The sequence below is a fragment of the Micropterus salmoides genome, unplaced genomic scaffold (assembly GCF_014851395.1).
Source record: "Micropterus salmoides isolate LMB-PRFRI ecotype aquatic unplaced genomic scaffold, ASM1485139v1 Ms_hic_scaffold_4, whole genome shotgun sequence".
Classification (NCBI taxonomy): Eukaryota; Metazoa; Chordata; class Actinopteri; order Centrarchiformes; family Centrarchidae; genus Micropterus; species Micropterus salmoides.
The window spans coordinates 16,662,213-16,690,005 of NW_024043372.1; the positions used below are offsets into that span (position 1 = coordinate 16,662,213).

Here is a 27,793-nt window from a genome sequence, read left to right on the forward strand (position 1 = left end):
ATTAAATTAATCGCCAACTATTTTGATAATTGATTAATTGAAAAAAATTGAAAAGTCTGAATTCTCTGATTACAGCTTCTTAAATGTGAGTGTTTTCTATATTCCTATCTCCTTTATGACAGTAGATATACAGAATATCTTTGGGTTGTGGACAAAACAAGACATCTGAGGAGGTCATCTTTGCCTTTGGCAAACACTGATCGATATTTTTCACAATTTTTGGACATTTTATAAACCAAACAGCTAATCGAGAAATTGAGAAATTAATATGTGTTTATACTAAACATGTGTTAGTTGGCATAAATTATGACAACACTTATCCTACTAAAATGCTAAAAAGTATGAAACTAGAATAGTTGTGGTAGTTGGTTGCAATATTTTGCATGAGAGGATATGCACAATGAGCGTGCTCTTCTAAGAGAAATACAAATTATTAGAAAAGCTGTGTAATTCATTTTGATCACCAAGACTTACTTTAATCACTGTGTCAAAAGATGAAAAGATAGTTTCACTCAGGCATTTGAATTTTGTGTGAAAGAAATGAGAGACGCAATGTTGCTGTGAAAAAAAATAGCTATTGATTTGAGAGTGTTTTTAGAATAATGATTTTCATTTGAGGATTAAACCAAGCCAACAGAGAACAACTGTGATATTGTAACGAATATTGAAGTCCAACTGAATTCACATTTAGTCATCCCATTATGTAGTGAAAACTTACAAAAAATGTTTTTTTAAATGTATTTTTAATAGCTTTTTTTATTGAAAGGAAGAATAAAGATCTTTGGGGAAATATAAGATTATGCTCCTTTTCCTCTTGGCTGGCGTTGTAGCTTGATTGACAGAGTGCCTGGCTTACACAGTAGTGACTGAGAGACAAAGTTAACAAACAAGCGTACAGCAGAAAAAACAGAGACAGCGGGTTGTTTGTGATATTAAATACTAAAGACCACATCAGCATCTAACCAGGCCAAAGTGATAATTGCAGGTTTAAATGCTGTTTAATGTGCAGCTAATTAGCTATCTAGCCTGCAAACTGACATTAGCAAGACACTTTCCTAGATTAATATTGGTTTGGTCACTCATTCAACAATTTAAGGTGCAGACTTTAGCAGGAAAACGAATATAGGTTGTTGTTCAGTCTGTGGTTTTTATGTTGTGTAGCTGCTGTCTAGCTCAGTGTGAACGTCTGCTCTGCCTATGATAGCACGCTGATCTTATGGCTTCATGCAAGATTTGATGTAGGCTGTATCAAAATACGGTAATTTCCGTGATGATTTCTCAGAATGATTTTTTTTCTAAAAGGGGAACACAAGACAAGTGATTTACAGAGCAGATATTAATAAATTAGTTATGTATGCTGTAGCAGAAAAAAAAAACTCTTTAATTTCAGTTTAATATATTCTCAGTAATCCAGCCACATTAAAAATGTATTAGTTTGTGCTACAGATGACAGCGTAGCACTGGCCCTCTAGGGAAAAATAAATAGAATGTTTTTGTCTTTTCTGGATGAATGGATCAATCAATAGATCTATATCTGTTTTACTGCTGCTGTTTATTGCAGCCAAGCCTGTGCGCCCTGGCCACTACCCAGCATGCTCTCCCACCAACCCCTTCTTCATCCGAGGCTACAGCGATAACCCCATGGCCTTCTGCAAAGCTGGTTTCCACAACAGCAACAACCAAGAAGCAGCCGCTCCTGCCACTCCTGCAACACAAGAGAGTGAGCCCACTTTACCCGAGACCAACTCCAATCAGAACAGCCCTGTTAAACACATCAACTCCCAAAACAATGATTCACTCGACAACGACGCTCAGGACCACATGTGAGTGAACCCAGTTGCATGACGTAGAATTTGTGAGTAATATATTGCAGGTGATTTGTGCATCATAGTTTGGACTATACTCTTACCTCTTTTTGACTTTAGAAATAGTAGTTTGACAAAATAATCTTAAGGCCCATTTACTAACTTGGCTTTCAACCAAAGCCACAGTTGTCATAACAATGATCCACTCATGATGAAGATGAATACAGCTAAATGCTCAAAAAACACATAGCAAGTGGCTCGTTTCCAAAAAATTAATCTTCATGCTTAATTTATGTCTGTTACTGCAACGATAAAGTATCTGTGTGTAATCTGTGGTCTGAATTGTTGTGCTGCTTTTAAAAAGCTTAAACAGTCAAACATTTTACAGTCTAGTGTGTGTGTCTAGATGTATGCTTGCAACACAAGCAGTTTTAATCTATTTTTTATTTTGTGGCTGAGAGAGCACTTGGGTACACTTAAATTTTCTTTTTTGTTGGTATTGTTTCTGTTTAATTTTATTTAACTAACGACCTTTGCATTAATATCTCTTTCTCTGCTTTTTAGGCTTCCAGCTGAACCACAGCGGCAAACAGACAAGAACACCGCAGAGATGCTTGATTCAGAAAATGGTGAGCCCTGATCAGATAATGCCTGCTAAAATAATGAGAACTGTTATGATCAAGATCAGTAAATTCACTTCTTCTTATGACCGTTTTTAGTGGTTGAAGTGATGCTGTCTTACCAGTCATTATGTTTGAATGTTGTTTCGTATACTCTCAGAGATTGGTGGTTGAGGGGTTGTCCTGCTGCTATGATAACAATTCTGCCAACTGTCTCTTTTTAGTTTTTGCTTTCATCTTTTGTAATGGGCTCATAGTCAGTAGTCTAAACTGTAATTCCAAGCCATTGGTGAGTGAGGAGGAGGCTTTCAGTAAAGGTCAACTTAGTTCTCTTAGTTATTATAGGATACTGCTGATGCTGCTGCTGCTGCTACTTGATGCTTTTGTGCATCTTCATGTTTGTGTGTGAGTGTGTGTGTGTGTGTGTGTGCGTGTGTGTCTGCTCACATTAGCAACAGACTCTGGAGGAGATAGATTAGGATTGCAGTGTCATTACTCAGCCAGACAGGTAGCCAGCCAGACAGGCTGAGTGCCCACCTCAGCCCGTGACCCATTGATGGCAGTTGTAGAGTTGTGTAACAACACACACACCTCTTTGATTCACCGGGAATATCAATAGAAGTCAGAAACAGGGTTTGAGCCAAAATATATCAATCTGCTGCGACAGTACCTGCCTTTTATTAAATAACAGATAACAGTGATGTTGTCCACTGAGTTTTATTTTTTGCTTCTCATGATGTTTCAGAGGGTTTTCAACCCTGCCAACTCAACACTCAGTACTGGCAGCTGTTCAGATGAGTCATCGCTAGAGATTTGTAAATATTTGTGCTGTTTATTTTATTCAGTTTGAGTTTGTTTTCAATATTCTCTTCAGTCATTTTCCCTTGAATGGATATGTGGCATTTTAGAATGGAAGTGCTTACACTGTAATGTATTCTGATGTCAAACTTGGTGGGAAATTTCCTTCTTGGTCCATCACTAGTAATTTTCACTGTTGGAGATAATTCTACTCATGAATTTCAGAAAGAGCCTATGGGGAAGTGTAAAATGCAAAGCCAAAGAGCTCTGAGAGGCCTGTTCCCCAAATGTCTTTTTTCTCAGTAGTTTCAGTGTGTTGAGGTGTAGCCTTGACAGTTCCCGTTTAGGATAAGAACTGTCACAGCTATTTTTAAAGGAGATTAAACTGAACAGCCTCATAATCCAGTCAAGCATGAGGTCCCTTGATAATTGCCAACTCATCAAATTGAAGCAAAGAGCACACAAATTAAGTAAACTGTCACCCATGAATAACAATGAACACATGCACACACACACTTCCCAGTAGCTGGAGACTGAGAAACAGCTGACACTTCATGATATGTCTGGCTGTGAATATGCTGGGTCACGTAAAAAGCCAAGTGAATAGTATATAGTAGTATAGTACTGACAGTACAGTATAGTATGTATGGTATAGTTCAGGGAAAGCAAAGGCATCTAAGGATTATAGTAACACAGTAGCTGCTTGACGAACACCTGGGAAATTAATGCAGTTTTGGGGCTCCACAGAATGTAACTATGATCCAGCTGTACTGTTGGTCTACCTGTAAGGACAATGGCTAATGCAAAGAACCTCTCTGGATGGGAGGACTTTTAAAAGTTGTAGCACTTTGTTATTGTTATTATCTGCTGTGCTAGTAATAGTGGTAGAAAAATCTGAAAAACGGTTGTTTCTTCAAATAGTATAAAAGCCATGTTTACATTTTCCTGACAAACAATATTTTGTTGTTGTGCAAATAAAATCCCCAACATTGGTCATTTGTGTAAACAGTCAGTCAACAGAAATTACATATACAATATAGAAAACACAAAATTACACATGTTTATGTTTAGTAGCTTGTGTTTTTATAGACCTACAAACACTCTTCAGGAGCAGGTGTTGGATAGGTGTCCTTTTCACCATAACCACCATCTGTTTCTGACCCTAATAAATAGATTTTACTTGTATAAACTTCACCACACATTAACCATGTTTTAATGACCATGATCTTTGCCTCGCCATAACCATAGCCTAAACCTGTGGCTGTGCTGTTGCTGTGTCTTTGTCAAGCTGATTGGGTTTCCAGATCAATAAAATGCACAAACGGGTTGTTTTAATATGCCCTGACAAACAACCTATTCAGTCATTCATGTATAAAGACTTGTTGTCTGAGAACAAACACATTATGCAGCTGCTTGTTCTAAAGTCATCTGTCTCCAATGGCTTTGGGCTGTTTCAGTTAAACTCATATGTGTCTGTGATAAACCCACTTCTTCCCTAATTTACACACCACCAACCCTCTCACTGTGCACCTGCCTGCCTCCTTATGCACCTCTTTCTTTCCACAGGAAACACTACAGATATCAATGACAACAGGTAAGACTGGTGCACCTTCTTCAATTACTGCAAAACACCTGCTGGTGTTTGTTGTTAATATGTAGCTTTTGTAGAAATTTAGGATATATTTTGAACCTTGTATGATGGGCTAACAACAGTTTGGCTTCAACTTAAGGCCCTGAAATATTTACTTTTATTAGCAGATAAGCAGCTGTCAGGACATGTTGAAGCCCCCCCCCCCGCTTTAACACCAATTACTGTAAATCACTGATTTGCTTCCCTCACTGCGGTGTCTCTGCTCCACCACTGCCCCCTTGTTGCTGTCACTGCCACCGCTGCTGCTGCTGCTACTGCTGCTGCTGCTGCTGCCGCTGCTGCTGCTGCGGATGAATCTGGTGACGGGGTGCTGTGGCCAACCTATATGATTCTGGTGTGTTGGTTAGCATGTGTCTGAATGTCAATTCTGTGTCCAGAACTGACATATGTGACAATCAGGATCCAGCCAAACTCTACAGCCTGCAGCCAGAGACTTCAGCCAGCTAATAGTCCTGAGCAGGTAAGAACACTGATAGACAGATCGACTCTTTAGTTTATTCGCTACAGAATACCGGTTCATGAGTCATAGGTCAAAAATGAGTAATTTACCTTACAAGTCTCACAAGTAACCGCACAATCAATTAACAGTCAAAGCCTTACTCCACATAAAGAATAGATGGAGCCTTTAAGCTACATGAGCAGCTTTCCTCCATAAATTGCTATTTTCCATTTGTACTGGACTTGTGAGCTTAAATTCATGAATAACCAAATGTTATGACAACCTGAAAGCTTGAATTAAACGTTATGACTTTGATTAAAATGCACTTCATACGATGGTGATTTAAAAGCGTTTTTCAATTAAAATTGTATAGGATGTGGTCAAATGGTAAAATTAAGTGTCAGTGATTACATACAAATTTATGTATGTGAATTACAATGTCAATGTTAATTCTGAGAACTATGGGCCCGTTTCACAAAAAGCAGTAAGCCCTGCTTACACCACGATCACAAATAATGGCAACATCAAATCTCACATGTGATTGTGAGTCATGAGTCAATGGGTTGCAAGTATGATTTCTGTTTTGATTATGGAAAAATTAACAGGAAAGGAATCTCATACTGCAAATTGCAGCTTGCATGTTGAAACGGGCCCTGGGCATTGAAGAAAACAGCCCCGCTGCTCATTAAACATTACTGGAATAAAATTCAGATTGAAACTGGGTTTATTAATGGAAAAATAGAAGTGAATAAATTATTTTATTACTGATATGTTTCCATTCACAGCAAAGTAACTTTTTTCAGCAATAACTTGATGGTACGTTAAAATACAATCAGAATGGATCTATAGGGAATAGACCCTGTGTGAGAGCAGAAACCCTGCCAGGGTGAAGGGGATGATTTTTTTTCTAGGGCCTACACTACACTAAAAGTACCTACACTCACAGACTGCACTATGACACACTTTACACAAAAATATCCAACAAACAGCATCTGTCTCTGACCAGCATTTTCTTTTTTGGAATCACTTCATAAATCCCAGTGGAGAGTTAAAGATTATACATTATAAATTATATTCCTCTGAGAAAGACCCAAATGAAAAAGAGGAATTAAATGATCACCGGCTCTGGGTTTTTACTTCATCCCACTACTTTTACTATCACAGGGTTCATTTGGTTGCCTTTTTAATGTATTAAAGTTAATAATACTCAACGCCACCTGTCACAGGGACAAAACGGTGAAGTGAATTCTTTTGCAGAACTGGAACTATAATTTAATTCAAACCGTAGTCATGCTCTACTTTAGGCAAAACTAGTAATGTGTAAAGTGCTCACACTCTGTATAACACTCAACCTGCAGATTGAGGACTGCTGTATGAAGTGTTATAATGATGAAATGCAAAAGCTATTCTAACTTTTCAAGCTCTATAAGCTGACATGAAGTTTTCTGCAGGGTAAATGTAAGTTTTGCACAGTGCTGGTGAATTTTACATTGTCTGAAGTCTAAATATGGCCCCAGAGTGTTCCATGCAGTTCCCAAACACAACTAACTCTCAGTAAAGACACCAGAAATAAAATGACTCGAGACGTATTCCTTCTGGCAATGTTAGCATGACTCACTGGCTGCTGTCTCTTCTTTTCTGCCGACTCCCTGTTTCTCTGAAATATATCTTACTGTCACTCCGACTTTCTGTTTTTCTGTCTCCCTCTCTCTTTCTCTCCCACTCTCTCTCTGTCTCTCTCTCTTTCTCTCTCTCCAGGCAGACGTTTCTTCGGAGGCCTCCTCTGTAAATCTGCATGCAGCTGATCACTGTCCTCCAAGCCTCTCCTTCCTCTCCCATCCTCACCTGCTGTAAACAGACCTCTGTCTCTCCTGTGTCCCTTTTCCTCCCTTTGCTTGCTCCTCTTCAATCCCTTCTCCTTGCTGTACAATGACACGGGGTGTATGTGGGAATTGGTAGGATCCATGCCAAGCACTGCATCTCAAATTCCCAATCTGGCAGCTCATACCCATTTTGTTGCACACCCTCCACATGACTTGGAAAACAAAGGGACCACAAATAGAAAGGCGGAGAAGAGAAAGTAATAATAATCCTTATTAAAGTGCAGTGCTGTAGGTAACCACTAGGGTGTGCTGTTTCTCTCAGTGACGGGATCACACTGGACATAAAAAACAGTACTTTCATACAACTTTAAACTGAGGTCTTTATTATTATTATTATTATTATTATTTTTATTACTAAACATGCATATGGATCTGAAAACTCCAAGGTAAACTGTGTTAAAACACATGAAAACAGCGTGATCCTCAAGCTCACTTTACTAATATAAATACTTTTGACTGTGCATGTTGATTTTTGATGTTGGTCTAGCTTTTTCTCGGAAAAAAAATAAAGAGGAAGAGAGCAAGTGGGGCAACATTATAATAAAATGTTTCAGTCTAAACACCAGTACAGGAGAAGTACTGGAAGCCAGTGTAAATGGGAAATGCAGTCTGTTTAAAGGCATTATTCAATACCTTTGTTATTGTCAAAAAATCCTATGAAAAGCAAAACCAAAACCATCAATGCATTACTCTGCCTCTCAGTATTGGGTTAGCCTGCCTGTGGCTCTCAGTCACAAGCCAAGTGATGTAAATCTTTACAAACAGGACTTCCGTATATAGTTTAATTTTGAAAAAGCCTCAGTAATTTCCTAAAACAGCTGGGCACTGCAGTTTTTCGCAAGCATTACTCAAACATGAGTAAATAGCACAGTTGTTGGGGACTATTTTCAGCCGCGGATTAATTCACATTTGGCGCACTAGTGAGTTTTTACAGAAGCAGGATGGTGTATTTTTGATTTTGACAAAGTAAAATACAGTGCACATATTCATGGGGATGAAGAAATGTTATCCACTGCATCAAAGTGGCTCATTGATGTGTTATTTGGAAAGAATGGAGGTTGATGGCACATGTTGTAAGCTACTGTAAGTCAGGCTTTAGATGCCATATTGCAATACTTAGTAGTAGTAGTTCATTGTTGGTTATTGTCTTCACAATAGAATAGAAAAATATAGAATCACCAGACTTGTCATTTAAAGCAAGCTTTTAAAAGTTCAGTTTCAGTCCAAACTGAAAGCAATCACTAATTTGTGATTCTTTACTGTTGATTCCCAAAATATCAGGCTAATTGCAATTTAAATTCTTCGAAAGAGCGTTAGTAGTCATAGTAACAATATAGTCCATAACTGCTGTTGCCAGGTAGGTAGACTTACACACACACAAAACTAAAAAAACACATACACAGACCTGCAGTAGTTCCAACTTGGCCAAGCTTTTATTTACACAATAGATGGTTTCTGACATTTGACCGTCTTTAATCAAATTTAACAAAGGATTAAGTTTATACATACAGTACAGTATGTAACTCCTCAAGACTCTTCATCAGACACATCAGTTTTATATTTTGGTACCCTTGGAGGATATATTTCAGACACTGTTTTTCCTCTTGTTAGATTAAGAGCTTTGAAATCTTAAGGCATCAGATGGCTCTGGTAGTGGCAGAAAGAACCATAGTGTTAAAACAGGGAGTTGGTTAGAACATTGTTTAAAATAAAACATACTCGTAGTAGAGAGACTTTTAAGCTGTACATTATCCCTACAAAAGCTGCCTGTCAGGGATTGTTATGTGTGATATTCAGTCATTGTCATGTAAACCAAAAGAATGACAGAATGGAAAAAAAGAATTGTGTAACAAATATTTTTATACTGCTAGTTGTAGTTTAAAAGACAAAATATTACCTATCATTTGCTCTATTTTGTTCTAATGTTAGTTATTTGCTAGTTATTCTCAATGTATAGCAGTTTGGGAATGTGAATCAATATCATTTGTTTTTATGTGCAAATGTATCATGGTGAGATTGTTTCTTACACTGCAGAATGCTCTAGATTTCAGATTTCCACTGTTGTGAAAAATGGGTGCATATGTGCAGTTGCTGTTCCAATGTGAATTTGTTTAGGAGGTGGCTAATCATCATCTCAGACTGAAACCAAAGCCCCAGTTGTAATGAGTCATTTAAAGAGGATCTTGTTCTGCAATAGTCCATGTAAGCTCTGATGGAGACATAACCCAAGGGTTACTATAAGTTATCAAGAGCTGATACAGCCTCGTCTTATCCCTCTGACATACCCTCAGATAAAGCACCTCATCAACAAATGAGGTGTTTGACCTTTGACCCCAAAACAGAGAGATATTGCATACCCTGTATTACTTGGGTGCATTCTGAGCAGAGTCACTCCTGGCGTCCCATCAAACTCTCTGATGACCTCCTGATCAGCCAGTCAGGATGAGAGAGTGAAGGGTGACAGTTGAGGGACTGTATGTATGTGTGTGTGTATGTATGCATGTGTGTATTTTGAGAGAGAAGAGGAGCTGTATCTTCTTGGCAGAGTCTCTTACTTTTGGATTTTCTGGGATCCTTTTAACAAAACAGACCAGAGGGGTGTACTACGAAGCAAGTTCGACACAGCCAGGCTTTCTTTACGTTATCTGGCGCGACAAAGCATAAAATATATCGGGGTGTAGATGGGTATTACGACAGTGGTCTTCAACTTTCTTTGTTAACCTAGTAACAAAGAAAGTTGATGACCACCGTTGTAATACCCATCGATTTCTTCATCAGGCTCTGTGCATCTTCCCTCAAAAGGGGGCGTTTGGCACGTCTTTAGACTCTTCTTCCACTCAAAATGGACCAATTGCATGCCGCCGCCTTCAGCAACCGGTTGTTAAAATGGAAAGCTATGAAGAATATTTTAAAAAGTATTACAACAAAAAGCTTCACTGTTGCTGCAAATAAGGCCTCCCTTTTATTTCTAACGTGACAGCTGCACCTTGTGAAGCTCTTAAACTCTAAACTTGAGAGAGCATATTTAAACATTGCACTCAAGGACTGCGTTTAGATCTGACACTGTCCTAAAACGAAGGATACGCAGAAATCATTTTAATTTTGCGTGATGAAAGTGAGATGAATTTTATGGATTTAATATTATGCATGATAAATAACAATAGACTAATCAATTTTCTAATCAGTGTTCTATTAGCTGCAATACCAGCAATGTGAAACGGACATGGCAGCAAATCAGGACCGAGCATAAAAACATCATCCGAAGTGGTCTGTATTTGCTCTGCCTTCAATATTCAATATTCGAGTGTTGGTGATATGCTGTGTAAAACATGTTAAGTTCTTCAGTCAGTGACATTGACTGGACACTGATATAGATCTGGAATTGGTCCCCGGGCGCTGCACAGCGGCTGCCCACTACTCCCTTGAGGGATGGGTAAAATTCAGAGAATGACAATAAATTGCCTTTACCTTTAAATTTAAAGGGTTAAACAAACAGGGGAAAAAATGTCTCTATCAACTGAGTCCATGTAGGTTCAGGAGGCGACTCGATGCAAACAGTTTGTGCTACTCTAACTGCACAGCTTAGTTAAGTGGCACTACTACTGTATGGCTTAATCTCACTTCGTAGTACACCCCTCAATAACGCTTTAGATTACAGCCTGCAAATTACAGTGTAAATATTTTGTACATAAGAGGTACCAATTACATACTTATGGGGTAACTAATGGATAGGCACGAGGAAAGAGGTACAACAGGCGGTTACAAATTTGTTTAGAAATAAATTACACTTTAATTGCCTTTTTGTTTTACTGGTTAACCTAATGGTTTGTTCCCCAACAACATGTAGTGCACATCATATTAATAATAATGTTTTTAATAATAAGTATTTAACTGAAAGTATTTAAATTGTTTTTACAATGTAATTTCCAAACTAAATTGTTTTTGTTAAGATATTATCATTTCAAAATAAATGAAACCATAACTTATTTCATTGCGGTACTGGTACAACAAAAAGTTGTTCCCTTAACCTCTTACTCTTTCCTATATTTGTCCCATATAGTTACCCAGTAAGTAATGTATTGATACCCTGTATATACTGAATTATTATATTAGTAATCTAAACCAACAGACTCACTTGTCATTATTTTGAGGCTCATCAGACATACATGAAGTAATTTATCACGCGCTTTTCTTTATGCTTTAAGCCTTTTCACTGATTATCTAAGACTTCAGTAGACTTTCTCCAAAGGGTCGTAAAGGTTATTGAACTTGAACAACATTTTCATTGAATTTGAGTGTGTTTACATAACCTGTAGAAACCATGAGTTGAATGTAAATGCCCTTTTTTTTGCCAGTCTGCTGTTCATCAATGAAATCTACAAAGAAACTATTCTGACTATTCTTCTGACATGCACTATGGTTGTTGCGTTCGGGTGATTGAGTGTAGATTATTTTCCCTGTCTTATCTGTTTGTATTATAGTAATTGTAACCAATTAGAAAATATTATGGAAAGTTAATAAAATGTGATGATGTAGCCTAAATATGCAGAAGTACAACTATGACAAGAATGGTTGGGTGATTTAAAAAAACAGGTGTCTGTTTGTACATTTGTGCGTTGGTTGTTTTGTTTATGGCGTGTGATTTAGTGCATGCACTACTTTCTGCTGTAGCTGAGCTGAGAAACATTACTGTTATCTCATGAAAGCCACTTCAATAAAGATGATCCTGTGTACATATCATTATTACACTGTCTGTTGTTACTCTGCTACTCTAATTATGTGATTTTTACCCTCAAGCACTTTGAAAAGGCACATTAAGCAAATATTTCCACTTATACTAAAAAAAGAAATACTGAAATTATAATTTATTTAAGAAAAATGAGAGTGTCTGTATTGTAATCACTTTGTTATGTTTGCCATAAATATATTGACTTAAGATATTGGGGGGAGTGTACTTCAGTTTATTCTAAGTCAAGAGGTGGGTCCATCTTTTCTATTAAATGAAATATTAGCTCCCCTCACCCACAGTCAGGTCTACCTTCAGCTGCTAACGGGGCGGATATGTTTATGTAAATCAATTGCATAATCATTATAACTTAACAGTTTAACAGTTTTGTGCAAATAACAAAGAATTACGTTGATATGATGGTGATGTATTTTGAGTTTGATCCCTCTCTTCCACTAAACCCATCATTTTTGTTCTTGTGTCCATGTAAAATTCATGCACTTTGTGCTTCCTGTATTTTTGTCATTTTAATTCATGCACAGGCTCCTCATTAGTTAACCAGTTTTTCACTAGAACACCCCCAATATAAAATGCTACTTTAAACAGAAACGTTCTTCTAAGCATGTGTATACTGCTGTCATTTCACTTTGCTCCAAATTGCTGTCCAAGTTAAACACTTTTTAAAAACTAGGGCACAAAACAAACCTGTCATGGTTTCATGGAACAATGTGCATTTGGCCACAGACTACATGACCTTTGCCATCATTCTACTCATTTATTTTTATTACGCCATGTATGACTGGTCTTCCTGTATTTGTCTTAGCTGTGACTTTATAAGGTACTTATACTGCTTCTCATCAGCCTGAAAATTGTCCAGCAAAAGTTTTGAGAAAAAGAACAAAGTTTTCAAATACTTATATTCCTGCTGGAAGGTCATCTTTAAAGATACTTTTTTAAAATGTTTTCAAAAAATATTTTGTGTCAAAGTCAAACATCATGAAGCAACATTAAGCAAAACATGTTTCTGAGTGAAGGGGGACTTTTGAAAATCAGCACAAATGTATATTTTAAAGTGCTGAGTCAAGACTGAGCACTTGTAGAAAACCTTGACCTGAGAATCCATTCAGCTATGCCAAGTAGGGGGTTGGACAGCTGAGGATGACCTGTCCTACTCAGGACCAGGAGCCAAAAGGGCAAAGTGCAAAATAGCAGCTGAGGAAAGCAGAGGACAGAGATCACAAGAACTGTGACACACAGACTTACTTAAAACCACTCCAGCAACTCACTCTCTCTCAGCGGGAATCATCGATTGAAGCAGTGTGTCGCACCCTGTGGACTGCTGACTGGGCCCCAAGCTAGAAGACTGTGTGAGTATTAATCTGACACAATGACAAATGTTTAGCATGGGTGTCACATCTGCCTGGTACATCTGTACCTGTCATCTACAGAAGTACAGATTAAGGTGAACTGTGACTGCTGAAATGTAAGTTTCTCAGTTTCAGTGAGAAGTGTAAGAAAAGTTGCCTACTCATACATCAGTGTTGAAAAGAAATCATGACCAGGTTAAGTATTCGTTCTGAAGGGAAGTTGTTATTTAATCAACGGACATTTGTGAACAATATACAATAATGCTAAACAGCTGTCTCTTTTAACTGCTCGTAGGTGATGACACTGACATTATGTTTTTCAAACTGGTCCAATAAGATTGATTCAATAATATTATAGGCCTCAAAAAATGTATTCTCAGTTTGACTGAGGCAATTTGGTGCAGTTATTACTTGGTGTCCTTGAAATAAGTTGATTCATTATTTCATTAATTCCCATTACAAATAGCAACCGCGTGTAAATGAGAACCTTTATCTAATGATTAAATTGTTGAGAGGAAAGTTAGACAGGCTGCGAGTGACTAAGCATGATCCCTCACCGTCAGCTTACCCGAAGCATGCAAAGGAAAAAAGTTGATCTACTCAAAAACATGTTTTTACTTCATCTATTTCTCTGCCGTTTCATCATCCACAACCACAGGATGTATACTCTGGATATCTGTGCAAAGCTTATCTGCTGTATTGACATTTCTCTTGAGGAGTGATCAAATAGCATGGATTAGAAAAGGAGGTCACTCTGTGTCGTTTACCCCTCCTTGGAAGTATATTCTACACAACCTCTACGTCAGTCTTATCTATGGTGTGTGAACTTCCACAGGGGACAGTTAGACAGGCTTTATCTTTTCTTTACAGTGTTTAGCTTGAGCTACAATGGCCGGTGATAACACTCTTATTATGGAGAAGCACTGTAGGTAACTACCATACAAAACCCCTGACCTGTATATGTTTCTGCATTCAGACCAGGAGTCTGTGCACCCTTGGAATTTACACAAGTAAACTCACCTCCTTGGGACTGAGGACTGAGGAATATTAATGCTTTTTAGCATGAGGCAACCTGCCAGCAATGGGCCTGTGACCTCATTTAATCTCTCAATTTATAGTTGAAGATTCTCAAGTCTACATTGTCGAATCTCAAGAAAGGATAAACTCAAAGTGAATCACATAGAGTAAAAACTTTTGCTGCTCTGCCCTCTATGAGTTGAAAGTTTTGAGCATGTGACAGTGCCCAGTGACATCACAGCACTTTAAGGGGCAAAAAAGGGAGTTGTTTTCACTGACTGGGGTGATTCAGTCCACAAAGGGCAATGCACCAGGATATTTCAGCTCTAAGTGCTCTAGTATGGATTTTCCTCAGGAGCTGAGCCCGTGCATCCAAATTGTATTGATAAAGGTCAACTGCTATTAGTTTTTAATTTCCATAATTTATCCTCAGGGAACCAACCGTGTGTGTGAGTGTGAGACCAACTACAACTTTGAAATACACAGGATTGTCCACCTAAATCCTAGCAGATATTCCTAAGCGGTGAACCAGCGGTAACCATGACGACTGCTGAGCCACCTAACAGACTGTTGCACCGAAAAATCAAGGCCCAGTCGAAGTGCATTGAGTCAGATGAAATCTCCAGTCATGGTACGGACAATATATTTACATGCTGATCCTTTTATAGAATCTATTCATTTGTGTTATTATTTGTGTTATGTAATTGCATCATTGCATTGTTTGCTGTTTTGGGTTTATTTTTGCATATTTGTTTGTGTACTTACAAACATAAATACATTTCAATATATACAGTATATGTTTTGGAAAGGTGAGCGCAAGAAAAACAAGCGCATTTATTGTAGAATTCCACAGTCCTACAGATTACATACTTTTCAATATGTTTGGGGATTTCTGCAGTTCTTAAAAAGCCCACTGCACCAAGTTTAGAATTTCTTAAGTTGCTATATTTAGGATTAATGCAGAAATATGTGCAGACTGTGGGATTCCCATTTATCTCTTTAGTTTTCTCTCCTTAGTTTTGCACTGAATCTTAATTAACGTGCAATATGTACAGTATATTGCACTGGTTTATAATCTTATGCAACTGATGTTCTTCTCTCTGCAGTTGGTGGCCATAATAATGTAGAGGAAGACTATCTAAGACACTGGCAGAAACATGCACAGGTAACCCATAACCCCACTCTAAGCCAGTATCTCAACCAACACAACACTCCCTCAATTATGCTGTCCCTCCTCTGTCTTACTCATTTGGAAAGAGATCATCCAGACGCCAAGGCCATGCATCTGAGTAAACAGGATACAGAGCATTTTATGTGTGCAAAATATGGGATGCAACTTGTACTGTACTGTAGAATTAGAGAGTAGGCTATAAGTTGAGAAAGATAAAACAAAATTTCCTGTGTGTCCTCCTGTAGAAGGTGAAAGTGAAAGTCCTGGAGCAGGTCCAGGATCAGCTCAGCGATATACTAGACAAAGCTCTGACTGAGTCCGTCCCACCTTTCACCCAAATCCAGCCAGTTAATGGAAAGATGACACAAAAACCCTCATCCAGGTGAGGAGGAGGAGGAAGAGCCAACTTCTAGTGCACAAAGTATTCCTAATTGATCTAGGAGATTTATTTATCTTCTCATTAACTGCAGTAAAATGTGTTTGTGTGTCCCTTTTTTCTGTTGTTTGTTTTAGATCTCAGAGAATGGATGACGGCAAAGTGTTTATGGACAGGCCATCGATGTTGGAGTAAGTATAAAAGATTGAAAAGAACAAGTGTGAATTTCAATATAGGAATGCAACTGATGATTCTTCTCATTACACAGTATGTCTGCAGATAATGTTCTTGATTAATTGTTTGGCCCATAAAATGTCAGAAAATACCGAGAAAGACCCATGACAAATTTTGTGAAGCCCAAAGCCACAACGTCAAATGTCTTCTTTAGTCTGACCAACAGTCCAAAACCAAAATATATTCAATTCACGATCACATAAGACAAATAAAAGTAGCAAATGTTTTTTACTTATCTTGCCTTCATCGGGGTGGTGTCTTTACAAAATATGATTTTCAAAAACAGTATTTAAACTTAAATTAAACCCCTCTTGTATGTTGTGTATTTATTGGAATTCAGATTTCTCTTAATCTGAATCTAAAGAGATCAGTGGTTATGTGGTCTGCATACAGTATACATCAAGAAGTATATAATATAGTGTATAATAATTCCATGTTATACAAATACAGATCATACATATTGTCCTGCTGACATGTTTGCATGTTTTATAGATGATTACATTCATTCAGCACAGAAGATATACGCAAGAACACAACATAGAGCTATTTTAATGAATGATGTTTAAGTTTCTCTTTTCCTCCTCTTCATCAGTGAACTGTTTGAGATCAGCCACATCAGGACGATCTACCACATGTTCATAGCCATACTCCTCATCTTCTGTATGAGCACGCTGGCTGTCGACTACATCGACCAGGGCAGGTCTGTGTGGCATGTGCATGTATGTGTGTTTGTGACATTGGCATGTCTCAAACTCCAAGACACCGAACTAAATCTAATTACCCTGAAGCCTTTTTAAAACTTCTTACTGACTTCTTATGTTCTTTAACTCCCTATTGTGCCCTCCCTCCTCCCCTCCCTGCTCGTCTGGCAGCAGAAAGATAGAGCAATCAATTCCTCTGAGTATTTCTGCTGTTGCTTTGGGCAGCTCAATAATGATGTGGTTGCTGGTTGCAGACACAGGGTTATGAGTTCAATTCTTACTGGAAGCAAATGCCAGCGGGCGACTGTTCAATGTGTGCAAATTAATCAATACCTCTACCTTCAGTTAATATTGATTATAATATGGGTAAATTGAAATAAAAAATACTAATATTGCACTCGCAAATGGGCATGTTGAATTAAACTAATCTTTTAACATCAATCTATGAATTATCTTTATTATCACCATAGGATTGTTTTCAGATGGGAAAATATTCAATTCATTTAACTATGGCTGCCATTTATTAAAGCCAGTCATGCTTTAATGTTATTCAAAACCCTGTTTAAATCAAAAACAGACCACAGTGGCTAATAGAGTGCTTCACTTAAATGTCCTTCATGTCAACTTAATTTTTGCAATTATTTATTTGGAAATTTAATCAACCTGCCTTAGGAAGTACAATCAGCCTTTAATTCTGTTCTTGATAATAAATTTCTTAGTGTAATGATAGTAATATGTGTGTTTTTTTTGGTTTTTTTTGCAATCTCAGGTTGGTCTTGGAGTTCGACCTGCTGTTCTTCGCCTTTGGGAAGCCGGGGACTGTCACCTGGGCCTGGGTTGTGATGTTTGCCTACACCCTGTTTGTTCCTTACTACACCCTGGTGTTTTGGGGATCTTTGTACCACAGCTTCCCCTCTAAGTTGGGGCTTTCTCTTGTCACGGGCTTGGTCCTTTCCGCAGTGCAGACCTTTATACTGGGACTATTCCCCATCTACACCGTTGTGCACTACCAGCTCCCACCGGCCTCACGGTTCATTGTGATACTTGAGCAGGTGAGTGTGTGTGTGTGTTTAAGGAATAAATCATTTTGTTGGGTGCATAGATAGAAGAGTTTGGTGAATATCAACTAGCTTATGACGCCAGCAGATGAATGATGGGAGGTGCTCACTTCCTACTGTAACATTAATAAGAACAGGGTGCAAAGATTTTGGACTGCCTCAAGCCATATTCAGTGAAAATTCCATAGAGCCTTATTGATTTATCTGCCAGTTTTTGCTTATACGTATTGGGATATACTGTATGTTCGCCGATTCTTAACGAGGAAAAGCAGATATGAGGATATATATTTGGAGTAAATATGAAACCATGTCTCCATTACAGTCTGAAATATTGATATAGGTATTGGCCTCAAAAATCCAGTATTAGTTGATATCTAATCGTACTAAACATAAGAAATATGTACGGGTGAGCAGATTACACAGTTCCCTTCGTGTAAGACATCACCTCAGGTAATAGAATAATAGACATGAACAAGAGGCATGAATAGGCTATGCAGTGAGAAAGCATAAAGTTCAATCTTGCTATTTCTGAGACTTTTGGCAAACAGTATAGGTCTAAATGTAATTGTCTTTTATACTCATGAATACAGACAACACCTTGAATCTTTCAGCTACACCACTTCGTGAGAAAAAGTGTTTTGGAGTACAGTCATGCCACACAGTAAACAGGAGAGCAATTAGGCTGACTACAGAGGCAACATATCTTTTTTTTTTATTTCTCCAAACTCTACTGCCTTCATATTAAAGATGTGATATGTTGTTATGATGTTATTTAGATGTATGTAACAAATGGCACAATGGAACATTATTTATTCTATCTACTTGCCACCTCCATCTGCTGAAGGAACTTATACCCCTTAAAGTCATCATAGAATCAGAAATAGCTGTTAACACACTATGATTAGAGCTATGCAAGACCAGTAAGCTCGGTATTGCTCTTGTAATATCAAGCTTACCGAGCTACCGACACATGGTAAAGGTCTCGTAACTGTAGTACACTTGTATGAATGTGCTAAGATGTTACTAGTCAGCTGGAAGGCAAATAATGAAGCATTAATAAGTCAATGTCCGTTTTTTACAGTTCCAAATAGCATCACTCTTCTTTTAATGACTTCTGCAGTAAGATTAAAGTGTTTTTATTGCAATAAAACTAATAAAATAAATGCCAAGTATATAAACTCTTATTAGAAATGACCTGTGCTAGAAATATCCTGAAATATTTTCATTGGCAATCCAAATTTTAAATGCAGGCCTTCATTGCCATCAGCAGGAACACTGCGATAAGAAAAGCCTGCTGGCCAGAGATGGGAGCCTTACAGCTGGAAAGGCACTAAAAGATAGTGGATCTAAGTGTAGCCAACATTTAAACATTATGAACCCATACTGTAATACCTCCTCATCCTCTTTATTACACCGGCCTCCCAAAACCGTCTTACTGCTAAGATCATTTCAGCTCCATTTGATGGAGTGAGATAATCCCAGTGCTTAGATGCTTTTGGGAAACCCAGTCCTGATCCTTATCTGACCTGGGTCCAATCAGTCTATTTTTAATTCTGATCCTGTTCATTCAATATACAAACTGTATTATATTGATTTTTGATTAATTTAGTGGTTCCCTGTAATAGATTCCCTGTTACAGATTGGCGACATATGTCTAAACTTGTCATGGCTAGTGCAAGCGCAGGGATATACGGGATTAGACCCAAAAGCACAAGCCAGAGGTAGAGCTAGTGCAGTTCAATGGTTTTATTTACACATAAAATACAGTTTATGGGATGGTGAGGCAGGCCAAAACAGACAAATCCAACAAGGAGCAGTGGCAAACCCAAAGTCCAACTAATCAAGAAGAAGGGCAGGCACGTACAGGTCACTGGGTTCCTGGTTACGTACTGCAGGGCTGACAAGGGGAACTGAAAACAGGAGCAGGGAAGGTCAGGTAACTGCAGGGCTCATAGGAGAAGTAGGAACTGGCCTGTAAATGGGTGGGACTGTCAGGTGATGTGGAAAGGAGATAAAGTCCAAGGGCATCTGGTGGACGGATAGAAAATGGCAATGAAAGGGGCTGAAGAGGAGGGACAGAGAGACAGACTGTGGCAGAGCTGCAGTTTATGATGAGCTCAAAACGATAAACAACTTCTCCAATTGTGCTTCTGTCTGCCCTGTCTTGCTATATCACTCCCTTTTGTTGTTCTTCCTCCTGATTAATTACAGAAGAAGTGAACAAACAACTAAACAATACATCACTGGGTCAATATGTTCTAACACAGACACATGAGACGCTTTGTCAATTCATGCAATAAAGACAGACAATGTAGAAGCTGTTATTGATACATTGTGCTTCACTTCACATAATAACTGTATCAATTTTCCTCAGATTCGATTCCTGATGAAAAGCTACTCTCTAATAAGAGAAACTGCTCCTGTTATTATGAAGAATACACCAAAGGAAGGTAATGTACTGTATCGTATTGATGTCAGGTGTATTTACGCCTCAAGCAGTGTAATTACTCACACTGACACTGCCAGACACCAGAGAAAAATGACTAAAAGAGAGCTCAGCAGGCTACCACCAAATGATTCAAGTTGAAGTTAGACCTAACAATGAATACACCCACAAACAATATTTAAGCTCAAGTATGTGCATCCCCATGAGATCCTACTGTAAAAGTCTGTCAGTGCTGCAGAATGTGTCTCCTTTGACAATAAACTTATAGTACTGAGCATGAAAACTTATTCGCTGCAGTAAAATGGCTCCAAGCAAAAACTATTAAGTGTATAAAATGATATAAAAGAAAAAAGAAAATTGGCTTTATAGAAGTGTCCGTGGTCTCAATGTGGTTTTGACAGAAAATAAGTTCCTTGCTTAACACAGATTTATGATTCTGTTAAATGTGATTTTCGCAAAACCTACCATTTTTAAATGTCATTATTATTAGTGTAAAGTAGAAGCTTGACTAAAGTACAGCTAATAATTCAGTAAAAGAGATTGGAGGCTTTGAGGCAGACAATTTAACGTAATGGCTTAACGATTTGTGATAAACTCACTGTCGTTTAATTTTAAAGACAGCCATTTGCTTCCTGGTCTCTACATTAAGGCGTTTGAATTCACAGATGGAACCGTTAATGGCTTGTATTATGCAACATAATGAAACAAGAAAAATTAAAGGAGAAGTTTATGTCTGAACCACAGACCTTAAATCAGCTATTTTTAACCTTTAAGGCAACTTGTGATGGCTGAAAGCTATTTCAGTGCTCAAAACTGGATGATGGTCATACATACTGAACTGTCTGTCTGAATGGGCTTTTCAGGAGAAAGTCCCAGATTCCCGACATTTTCCAGCTATGTCTACTTCCTCTTCTGTCCAACACTCATTTACAGGGAATCATATCCTCGGTAAGACTTTATTGTCCCTTTCACTTTGCTGCCTTTCACTCATCCTTTGTTTTTTATTTTAATTGGTAGTGGTGAGTGCTACTAACATGTATCAGAGTGGACATCATGTTAACTTTGTGCCACAAACTAGATGAAATGTTGTAGCATTTTGCATTCATTGCAGCTCCAGAATCTATCTCAGCAAATAAAATAAAAAAATTTATTGAAAATAATTTGTCTAAGGCATCCTCCAGGGGAAGATGCAGTTAAAAGGAAATCAAATGTTTACGTTAGCTTGGCCACACAACATGTATAAATGCACACAAAGCACAATTCACAGCATACATTTGTGAATTAGTGACATACCCTGTCTGTTCTTCGCAGGAATTCCCACATAAGATGGAAGTATGTTGGCGTCACACTTGGTATGGTAAGATGAAGCTATTCCTTTATTTGGGCTGTTGAGAGCTCATTTTCATTTTCACACGTATCACCTTTTAGTTAAGTATGTAATAGAATATACTAAGAAAGCCTATGTGTGGTCAGTGACCTAGAATAGATCTGACCTAGAAGTTGCTCGTAGTACTTGTGTATAGTATGATAAGGTGAAGCAATCATAAACTACAGGCGCTTAATAGCTTTAATCTTTGATATCTTATATTACGCCACTATCTTCAGTTTTCTGGTGCTGATTATCAAGAGTGCACTATATATTATTTCCTTTCTCAGGTTCCCATTAACTTTTTAAAATACATTTTAATGCTTAATTTGCAGATCTTGGGATGCCTTTTTTATGGCTACTTCATCCTGGTCCGCCTTTGTGTGCCCAATGCGACCAATCAGCCTTTCAGTAAACGAACAATGGTTCTGGCTGTGTTCAACTCAATATTACCAGGTACTGTACTTTCTACTCTCTACCCACATGGAGCTTGTTTTTTGGACAGTTTTTCTGGCAATATTAGAAGGAAGTTATGTGTAAAAACAAGCATAAATTAAAGTTCATCTGTGACTAGTCATCTGTACATTACTTCTGCTTCAAACCTCTATTACTTCTTACCTGGATGAGTCAGCACTGGTTAATATATCACTTTACATGGACATAGAGGAAATGTCTCTAGTGTTTTAAGTCAGTGATAAGATTAAAGATGCTATCACGTACAGGTAATCAAAGACATATTTATTACTCTCTTTAAGTGAATAGCTTTATGAGTAAGTGCTGATATAAAAGCATCAGTGTCAAGTTACAGTTCTTATGAGAAAGCTGGGAGCAATGCCCAAAATAAAAGTGTTCCTCATAAACCAATCTCTCTCTCTGTCTCTCTCTGTGTCTGTCTGTCTCAGGTATAATGCTCCTTCTGTTGTGCTTCTTTGCCTTCCTGCACTGCTGGCTCAACCTCTTCGCAGAGCTGCTGTGTTTTGCTGACAGAATGTTCTACAAGGTGTGTGGTATGGCTGATTTAGTGTGGCATCACCTCTCCTGTGAACACTTTATTTTCAGAAATGCTTGCTTTTCCGTATGGGAAAATGAATGACAAGTGAAATTACAGCAGTGTGGCCTGATGGTCCCAAAACAGTTTAACATTCCCATTATTATGATCTGTTGATACAGTTTGTTCTTGAAGAAGAGACAAAACCAAGGCTAAAAAGACCCATTTGCTCTTGCTCTTGGCCACTTAGTCTCCGATTTTGTTCTCACGTTACTAAATTCAAATTGGCAGACTAATTTAAGTATAATTGTGAGGTAGCGGACCAATTCTTACTTGGGGGGTGATGTGGTACGCTGTTCTAATTAAATAAAAATCTGTTTGGCGTCTGAAATGCCATATTATGTGTCATGATGTTGTGTGCAAACCAAAACTCTATTATATAAAATAAATACTATTTTTAAAATTAACTTTTATTACTTTTTGTCACACACATCGATCAACATCACTGTAATTGTTCCAGTGTTAGCAAAAAGGCTAGTTTTCAAATGTTGTTCTTTGGCCAAATGTAACTAAAAGAACTATGAATTATTTGACAAGTGATCCTTCTCCGTTCTGTTTTTATTTTTATCCACACACTCATTTTTCTACCTTGTGTTGATGTTCTAGGACTGGTGGAACTCCACATCTTTCACCAACTATTATCGTACCTGGAACATAGTGGTTCATGACTGGCTCTTTTACTACGGATACAGAGACTTCCTCTGGGTGAGCTGAGTGCCACTACGGCAAATATAAATAATATTAAACACAATGTCACGTCCCATTGGGTCTGTTTTTCCAAGGCAGCGTGTCACATGATGAAGTGCATATAGTAGCTTGACACTATTCCTGTAATTCTAGTGAGACAAATTCCCCACTGAACCAGCCTAAACCCTGAACTTTGAGCCAAAACCCTCTCTCTGTTCTTTCTCTGATCCCTGCAGCTGTCGAAAAGGAAATTCCGAACAGCTGCCATGGTCTCCGTGTTCATCGTCTCTGCTGTCGTCCACGAGTACGCCTTGGCAATGGGCTTCGGCTTCTTTTATCCAGTCATGTTCTGTCTCTTTGCCATCTTTGGAGGTGAGCGTTGTACTCATTATTCAGGGAACAATCTTAACAATGATATAAATAGAAATGGCTGGTATCTGGTGCTCTGACCTGCCTGTTAAAAAGCATTTAAAAATGTACTAGCCTTTCAAATAAGGAAAGAAAAAAAACATAGAACAAGATGGAGAAAGAAAAAGAGAGAGAACCATTTCTTGCCAACCTCATTACCGTTGCTGTAGTTGAAACATTGTCTCTCAATTGTCTGTGCATAGCTTGTTAAAAATATGGAAATGCCCCTTTCTACATTCTGGGCTGTGCCTTCAAGCCTTTAGAGTTAAAATCTGTAATTATTCCCTCTAACACACATTTAGTAGCTGTTTTCAGAGGACGACTCATCATTTTTACAGAAAGTACTTTATGTCCTTTTCCTCTCAGACTCACTAGGTAGTCATCTCAAAACATTTGTTTTTTACCTTTCATGCTCTGTTTACTGTTACTGTTCCTGTCCTTACTAGCGGCCTCACAGCTCAGCAATTACACAAATGAACTGTCACTGTTTAACTACAGAAATGCCTTGAAACAACCCCCTCCCCCAGCAAAATCAACAACAACATTTTCTCTTGTGCTCCTCTCTTAGTGGTGTTCAACTTTACCATGAACGACAAGCGACAGAGCCCTGTGTTCAACGTCATCATGTGGGCGTGTCTCTTTCTCGGTCAGGGCGTCCAGGTGTGTCTGTACTGTCAGGAGTGGTATGCCCAGATACAATGCCCTCGGACAGGGGTAAGTACTCCACCTACATGTACATTGTTAGTACAGGAAGGCCTGAAAGGAGCAATGCCATGATCAGACTTTAATTAGATTTAATTAATTTCATCATATCTGGATGATTCTACTCTTAAATGCAGATTGTGCTACAGCTTCTTTGTAGGTTTACACATGTCCAGTGGGGCAAGACACACATCATTATATTTTATAGCTGCTAAAAAAGAGGGTTAAAAGAAACTTGTTTCTGTCAGATTTCAATAAACTTCGTCTGTAATAAAATCAATAAAACCTGACAGGAAATTTATGACCCTTTTGTTCAGCAGAAAATATGAAGATGTAACTTCATTGTGAGATTCTTCTGAGATTTATTATGGTGTTTAATGGCTTGAAGAACTATTCTACTGGATTGTGTTCAAGCCCAGCAAGATATTGCATAATAGACATTGCAACAGACATACAAACAGATACCATGTGACTGCATGTGTGAGGATTTTAAAATAAGTTTGTTTGTACAATGACATCATTAGACAGTACTTTAACCCCAGTTTCTGAGATGCTGAAATAGAGAATAGGCAAGTAAATTTACTTAAAATATAATAACATTATGACTAATAGACTAGAAAAAACTACATTACATGATTAATACTTGAGTACTTTAATGTTGGACGTCATACAGACGCCAGTAACCAGATGAATCTGTCTAACTCCTTCCACTGTTTTCATCATCGTCTGGCTTGGTCGCCTGTTCTTATCTCTAGTCACTCATGAGCATCTGTTACCACACAGACTGCATGCATACGTGTAGATACACATATAATGTGCATAAACTTGTTCTCAAAGCAATAACACACCCACACTCACACACATAAGCCCACATAGGAGAGCCACTTGTGTTGAGTAACTGTCGTTTGTAAAAAGATGACACATATTTAACCCTTAAAAAGCTCAAGCGTTTGATGAAGTCGCAGATGTGAAGGATTTGCATGACAGATGGGCGCAGATGTACTTAACATACTTATTCCACTATGAACTACTGCATCTCTGTGTATCCTCCAAAGCCAGTGGCGTCATTCACACACACAATGGCTTAACACAGATAACTGCTGTCTAAAAACAGAAGTGACGTTCAGAAAATGAGATTATTATGTGATAATGAATTGGCGTTAAATCATACAGATAAAAATGCATGAAAGGATTGCAGATGTTACTAGAAGGAGGAGGGGGAGCACTGTATGAAAATTCAAAACAAGTTTTCTACTTTTCTCAACAGAATACTTTCTTGGAGTTGGTGACACCTCGATCGTGGTCCTGCATAACATAAAAGAGAGCAAGGAAGGACAACTTGAAAGACATGTAAATATATAAGGTTTTCTGGTCTTAGTGTGTAAAGGGTCAAGGTGTGACTGTCATGTTTACCTTTATGTTGTTGGTGTGGTATCCATCTGAACTATTGAAAGTTTTTATTTTTATTGGTAGTATTAAATACTGTATAATAATCCAGGCTGTGTAAATGGCCTGTTTTTTGCTGCAGATAGTATACTGTAAGCAACACTTAGCTTCTTTATTGACAAAGTCTTTATCGAGTGCAAAGTTTTGAAAAAAAAGTGTCCATGTTTTTGTGTACAGAGTAAACAAACGAGATACAACATGTTAATCAATGAGCTGGTAGGCAGATTCTCGACCTTTGGACAGAGCCAGGCTAGCTCTGTTGCCAGTCTTTATGCTAAGCTCAGTCATATACAAAATAATCTACAGGGGGAAAATATGTACTGTATATATTTTTCACAAGTCATAATTTCCTTACCTTCCCAAATGTTATTCTTTAAATTATTTAATGTATTTAATATTACAATAATAAGCCCACATGAACTATACATATACAATAACACAATAATTTATTTTAGACTCTGGGAACAAAATGTGTAATTGCGTTTTTATTTCTGCTATATTTATAGTAAAGCTAGACATGGTTACAAAACCTGAAAAAGGTGTTTCTTATCGTGTTGTAGCAGCCTTGTGTCTTTTATTTTGCCTTCTGTTAGTCGTAGAAATTGTTGCACAGAAGACAGGTCAGTGACAACTTTGAGCAGGTTTTTCCACATTGAGGACACCTGGCCTGCAGTGTGTGTGTGTGTTGCATGTTTAATCCTGCCTTGGTTGACATTCAGCTGGCACAGATTGGTTGGGAGAGCAGGTACATTAACCAACCAACCACAGGCAGCTCAGCGTCTTATCAAAGCCTCTGTTTGTCTGCCTGCCATGTCCCTCTGAAGTCATACAGGAAGAAGAGGATTAACATTGGTACAGCATTTGCATTAGTGATGTAATGCTCTGTAAACTGATATACTGTAATACCAGAGGCACATCAGGACTGGTAGTTTTAGAGGCAGTGTTAACACAACATCAATTGTGTCTACTTCTGACAGTCCATCAAATGTTATGCTTGAAAATAAAATCTGCTTGAAAATTTAAAAAATCTGTTTCTGTTCTTATTTTAATTTGACACTTTGTGTGACATCAATTTTGTTTCTCTAGCTTTCTTTTAACTTATACATAAAAGGAGCTGTCACATATTTTATTTCTTTGACAGATGCAGCTATCCATGTGTGCCCTTAATGAGCCAACCTCTTCCCCAACTCTACATTGCTGAAACAATTTGAAACGACATCTTTGCTGGATGAAAACAAAGGAGGGAAAGAAAACTTGCAGAAATATTTAGCTGCTAAATGTTTGTGTTCACCAGCTAGTCACCAACTTTTGGGTGTGTTTGGTGTTCATGTCTGTAACTCTACTATGTCAACATGCTACTATTTTGGCCAGGTCTCTCTTGAAAAAGAGGTTTTAATCTGGAAATAAAGTTAATGAGAGCAGTAAGAGTGAACCAAAATACTGAGCTGAACCATACCATAACACAAGTCTGGAGAGCTGAGGAAAACTGCATAGTCATGTGATAACTATCAGTGGGTTTGTCACTAAGAGTGAACCCTTTCACTTTATACAGTCATCTGATCCATAGTTACTATACAAATATTGATTATTGCAGATTTGATTCAGCTTTGCAAATGTTTTATTGATCTGCTGTTTTGAAATGGAAGCGAACCATTGAGCAACAGAGATGGCAGAGAGGGTGATATTTTTGTTAATTGAGTCTGCATCTGTGGTGCACTCCAAATAACATGATAAATGGATCGATTACACAATAAATGAAAATGAAAGCTGTCCAATGAGACACTGAGCATATAATGCAGCCAGTATAAATCCCTCAAGAATTATGTTCAACCATCCAGCTTTCG

At 38.0% G+C, this 27,793-nt stretch overlaps 2 protein-coding genes across 4 annotated transcripts in view; both read left to right on the plus strand.

Moving 5' to 3' along the window:
* Positions 1-11,949, plus strand: part of kif5ab (kinesin family member 5A, b) — a 67,179-nt gene extending 55,230 nt beyond the window's left edge. Inside the window, exons 25-29 of one of the 2 annotated variants that reach the window (XM_038697812.1) lie at positions 1,562-1,823; positions 2,370-2,434; positions 4,790-4,817; positions 5,222-5,334; positions 7,072-11,949. In XM_038697812.1, the coding sequence (XP_038553740.1) occupies positions 1,562-1,823; positions 2,370-2,434; positions 4,790-4,817; positions 5,222-5,321 (455 nt within the window). In that variant the 3' untranslated portion in view covers positions 5,322-5,334; positions 7,072-11,949. The remainder of the gene's footprint in view (positions 1-1,561; positions 1,824-2,369; positions 2,435-4,789; positions 4,818-5,221; positions 5,335-7,071) is intronic. The other variant, XM_038697813.1, reaches the window with a different exon arrangement.
* A 1,171-nt stretch (positions 11,950-13,120) lies between these two features.
* On the plus strand, positions 13,121-27,786 carry soat2 (sterol O-acyltransferase 2). 2 transcript variants are annotated; one of them, XM_038695616.1, is made up of 17 exons: positions 13,121-13,289; positions 14,740-14,937; positions 15,413-15,471; positions 15,723-15,859; positions 15,991-16,044; positions 16,680-16,787; positions 17,558-17,840; positions 20,221-20,296; positions 21,156-21,240; positions 21,604-21,649; positions 21,994-22,114; positions 22,561-22,658; positions 23,313-23,411; positions 23,630-23,765; positions 24,370-24,515; positions 25,771-25,853; positions 27,091-27,786. In XM_038695616.1, exons 2-16 carry the CDS (start codon positions 14,847-14,849, stop codon positions 25,819-25,821), a joined length of 1,590 nt encoding a protein of 529 aa, XP_038551544.1. In that variant the 5' UTR covers positions 13,121-13,289; positions 14,740-14,846; the 3' UTR covers positions 25,822-25,853; positions 27,091-27,786. The 2 variants fall into 2 exon arrangements, with proteins under 2 accessions (XP_038551544.1, XP_038551543.1); XM_038695615.1 differs by lacking the exon at positions 27,091-27,786 and having other exon boundaries at positions 13,122-13,289; positions 25,771-26,976.
* The last annotated feature ends 7 nt before the right edge of the window (positions 27,787-27,793 follow it).

What these genes read in the sequence shown, in the direction of transcription:
- soat2 (XM_038695616.1), top strand. Translation starts at nt 14,847, where the DNA reads ATGACGACTGCTGAGCCACCTAACAGACTGTTGCACCGAAAAATCAAG. An exon ending in GACTACATCGACCAGGGCAG is followed by an intron (nt 16,788 to 17,557) that starts GTCTGTGTGGCA and finishes TTGCAATCTCAG; the next exon opens with GTTGGTCTTGGAGTTCGACC. An exon ending in CTGACAGAATGTTCTACAAG is followed by an intron (nt 22,659 to 23,312) that starts GTGTGTGGTATG and finishes TTGATGTTCTAG; the next exon opens with GACTGGTGGAACTCCACATC.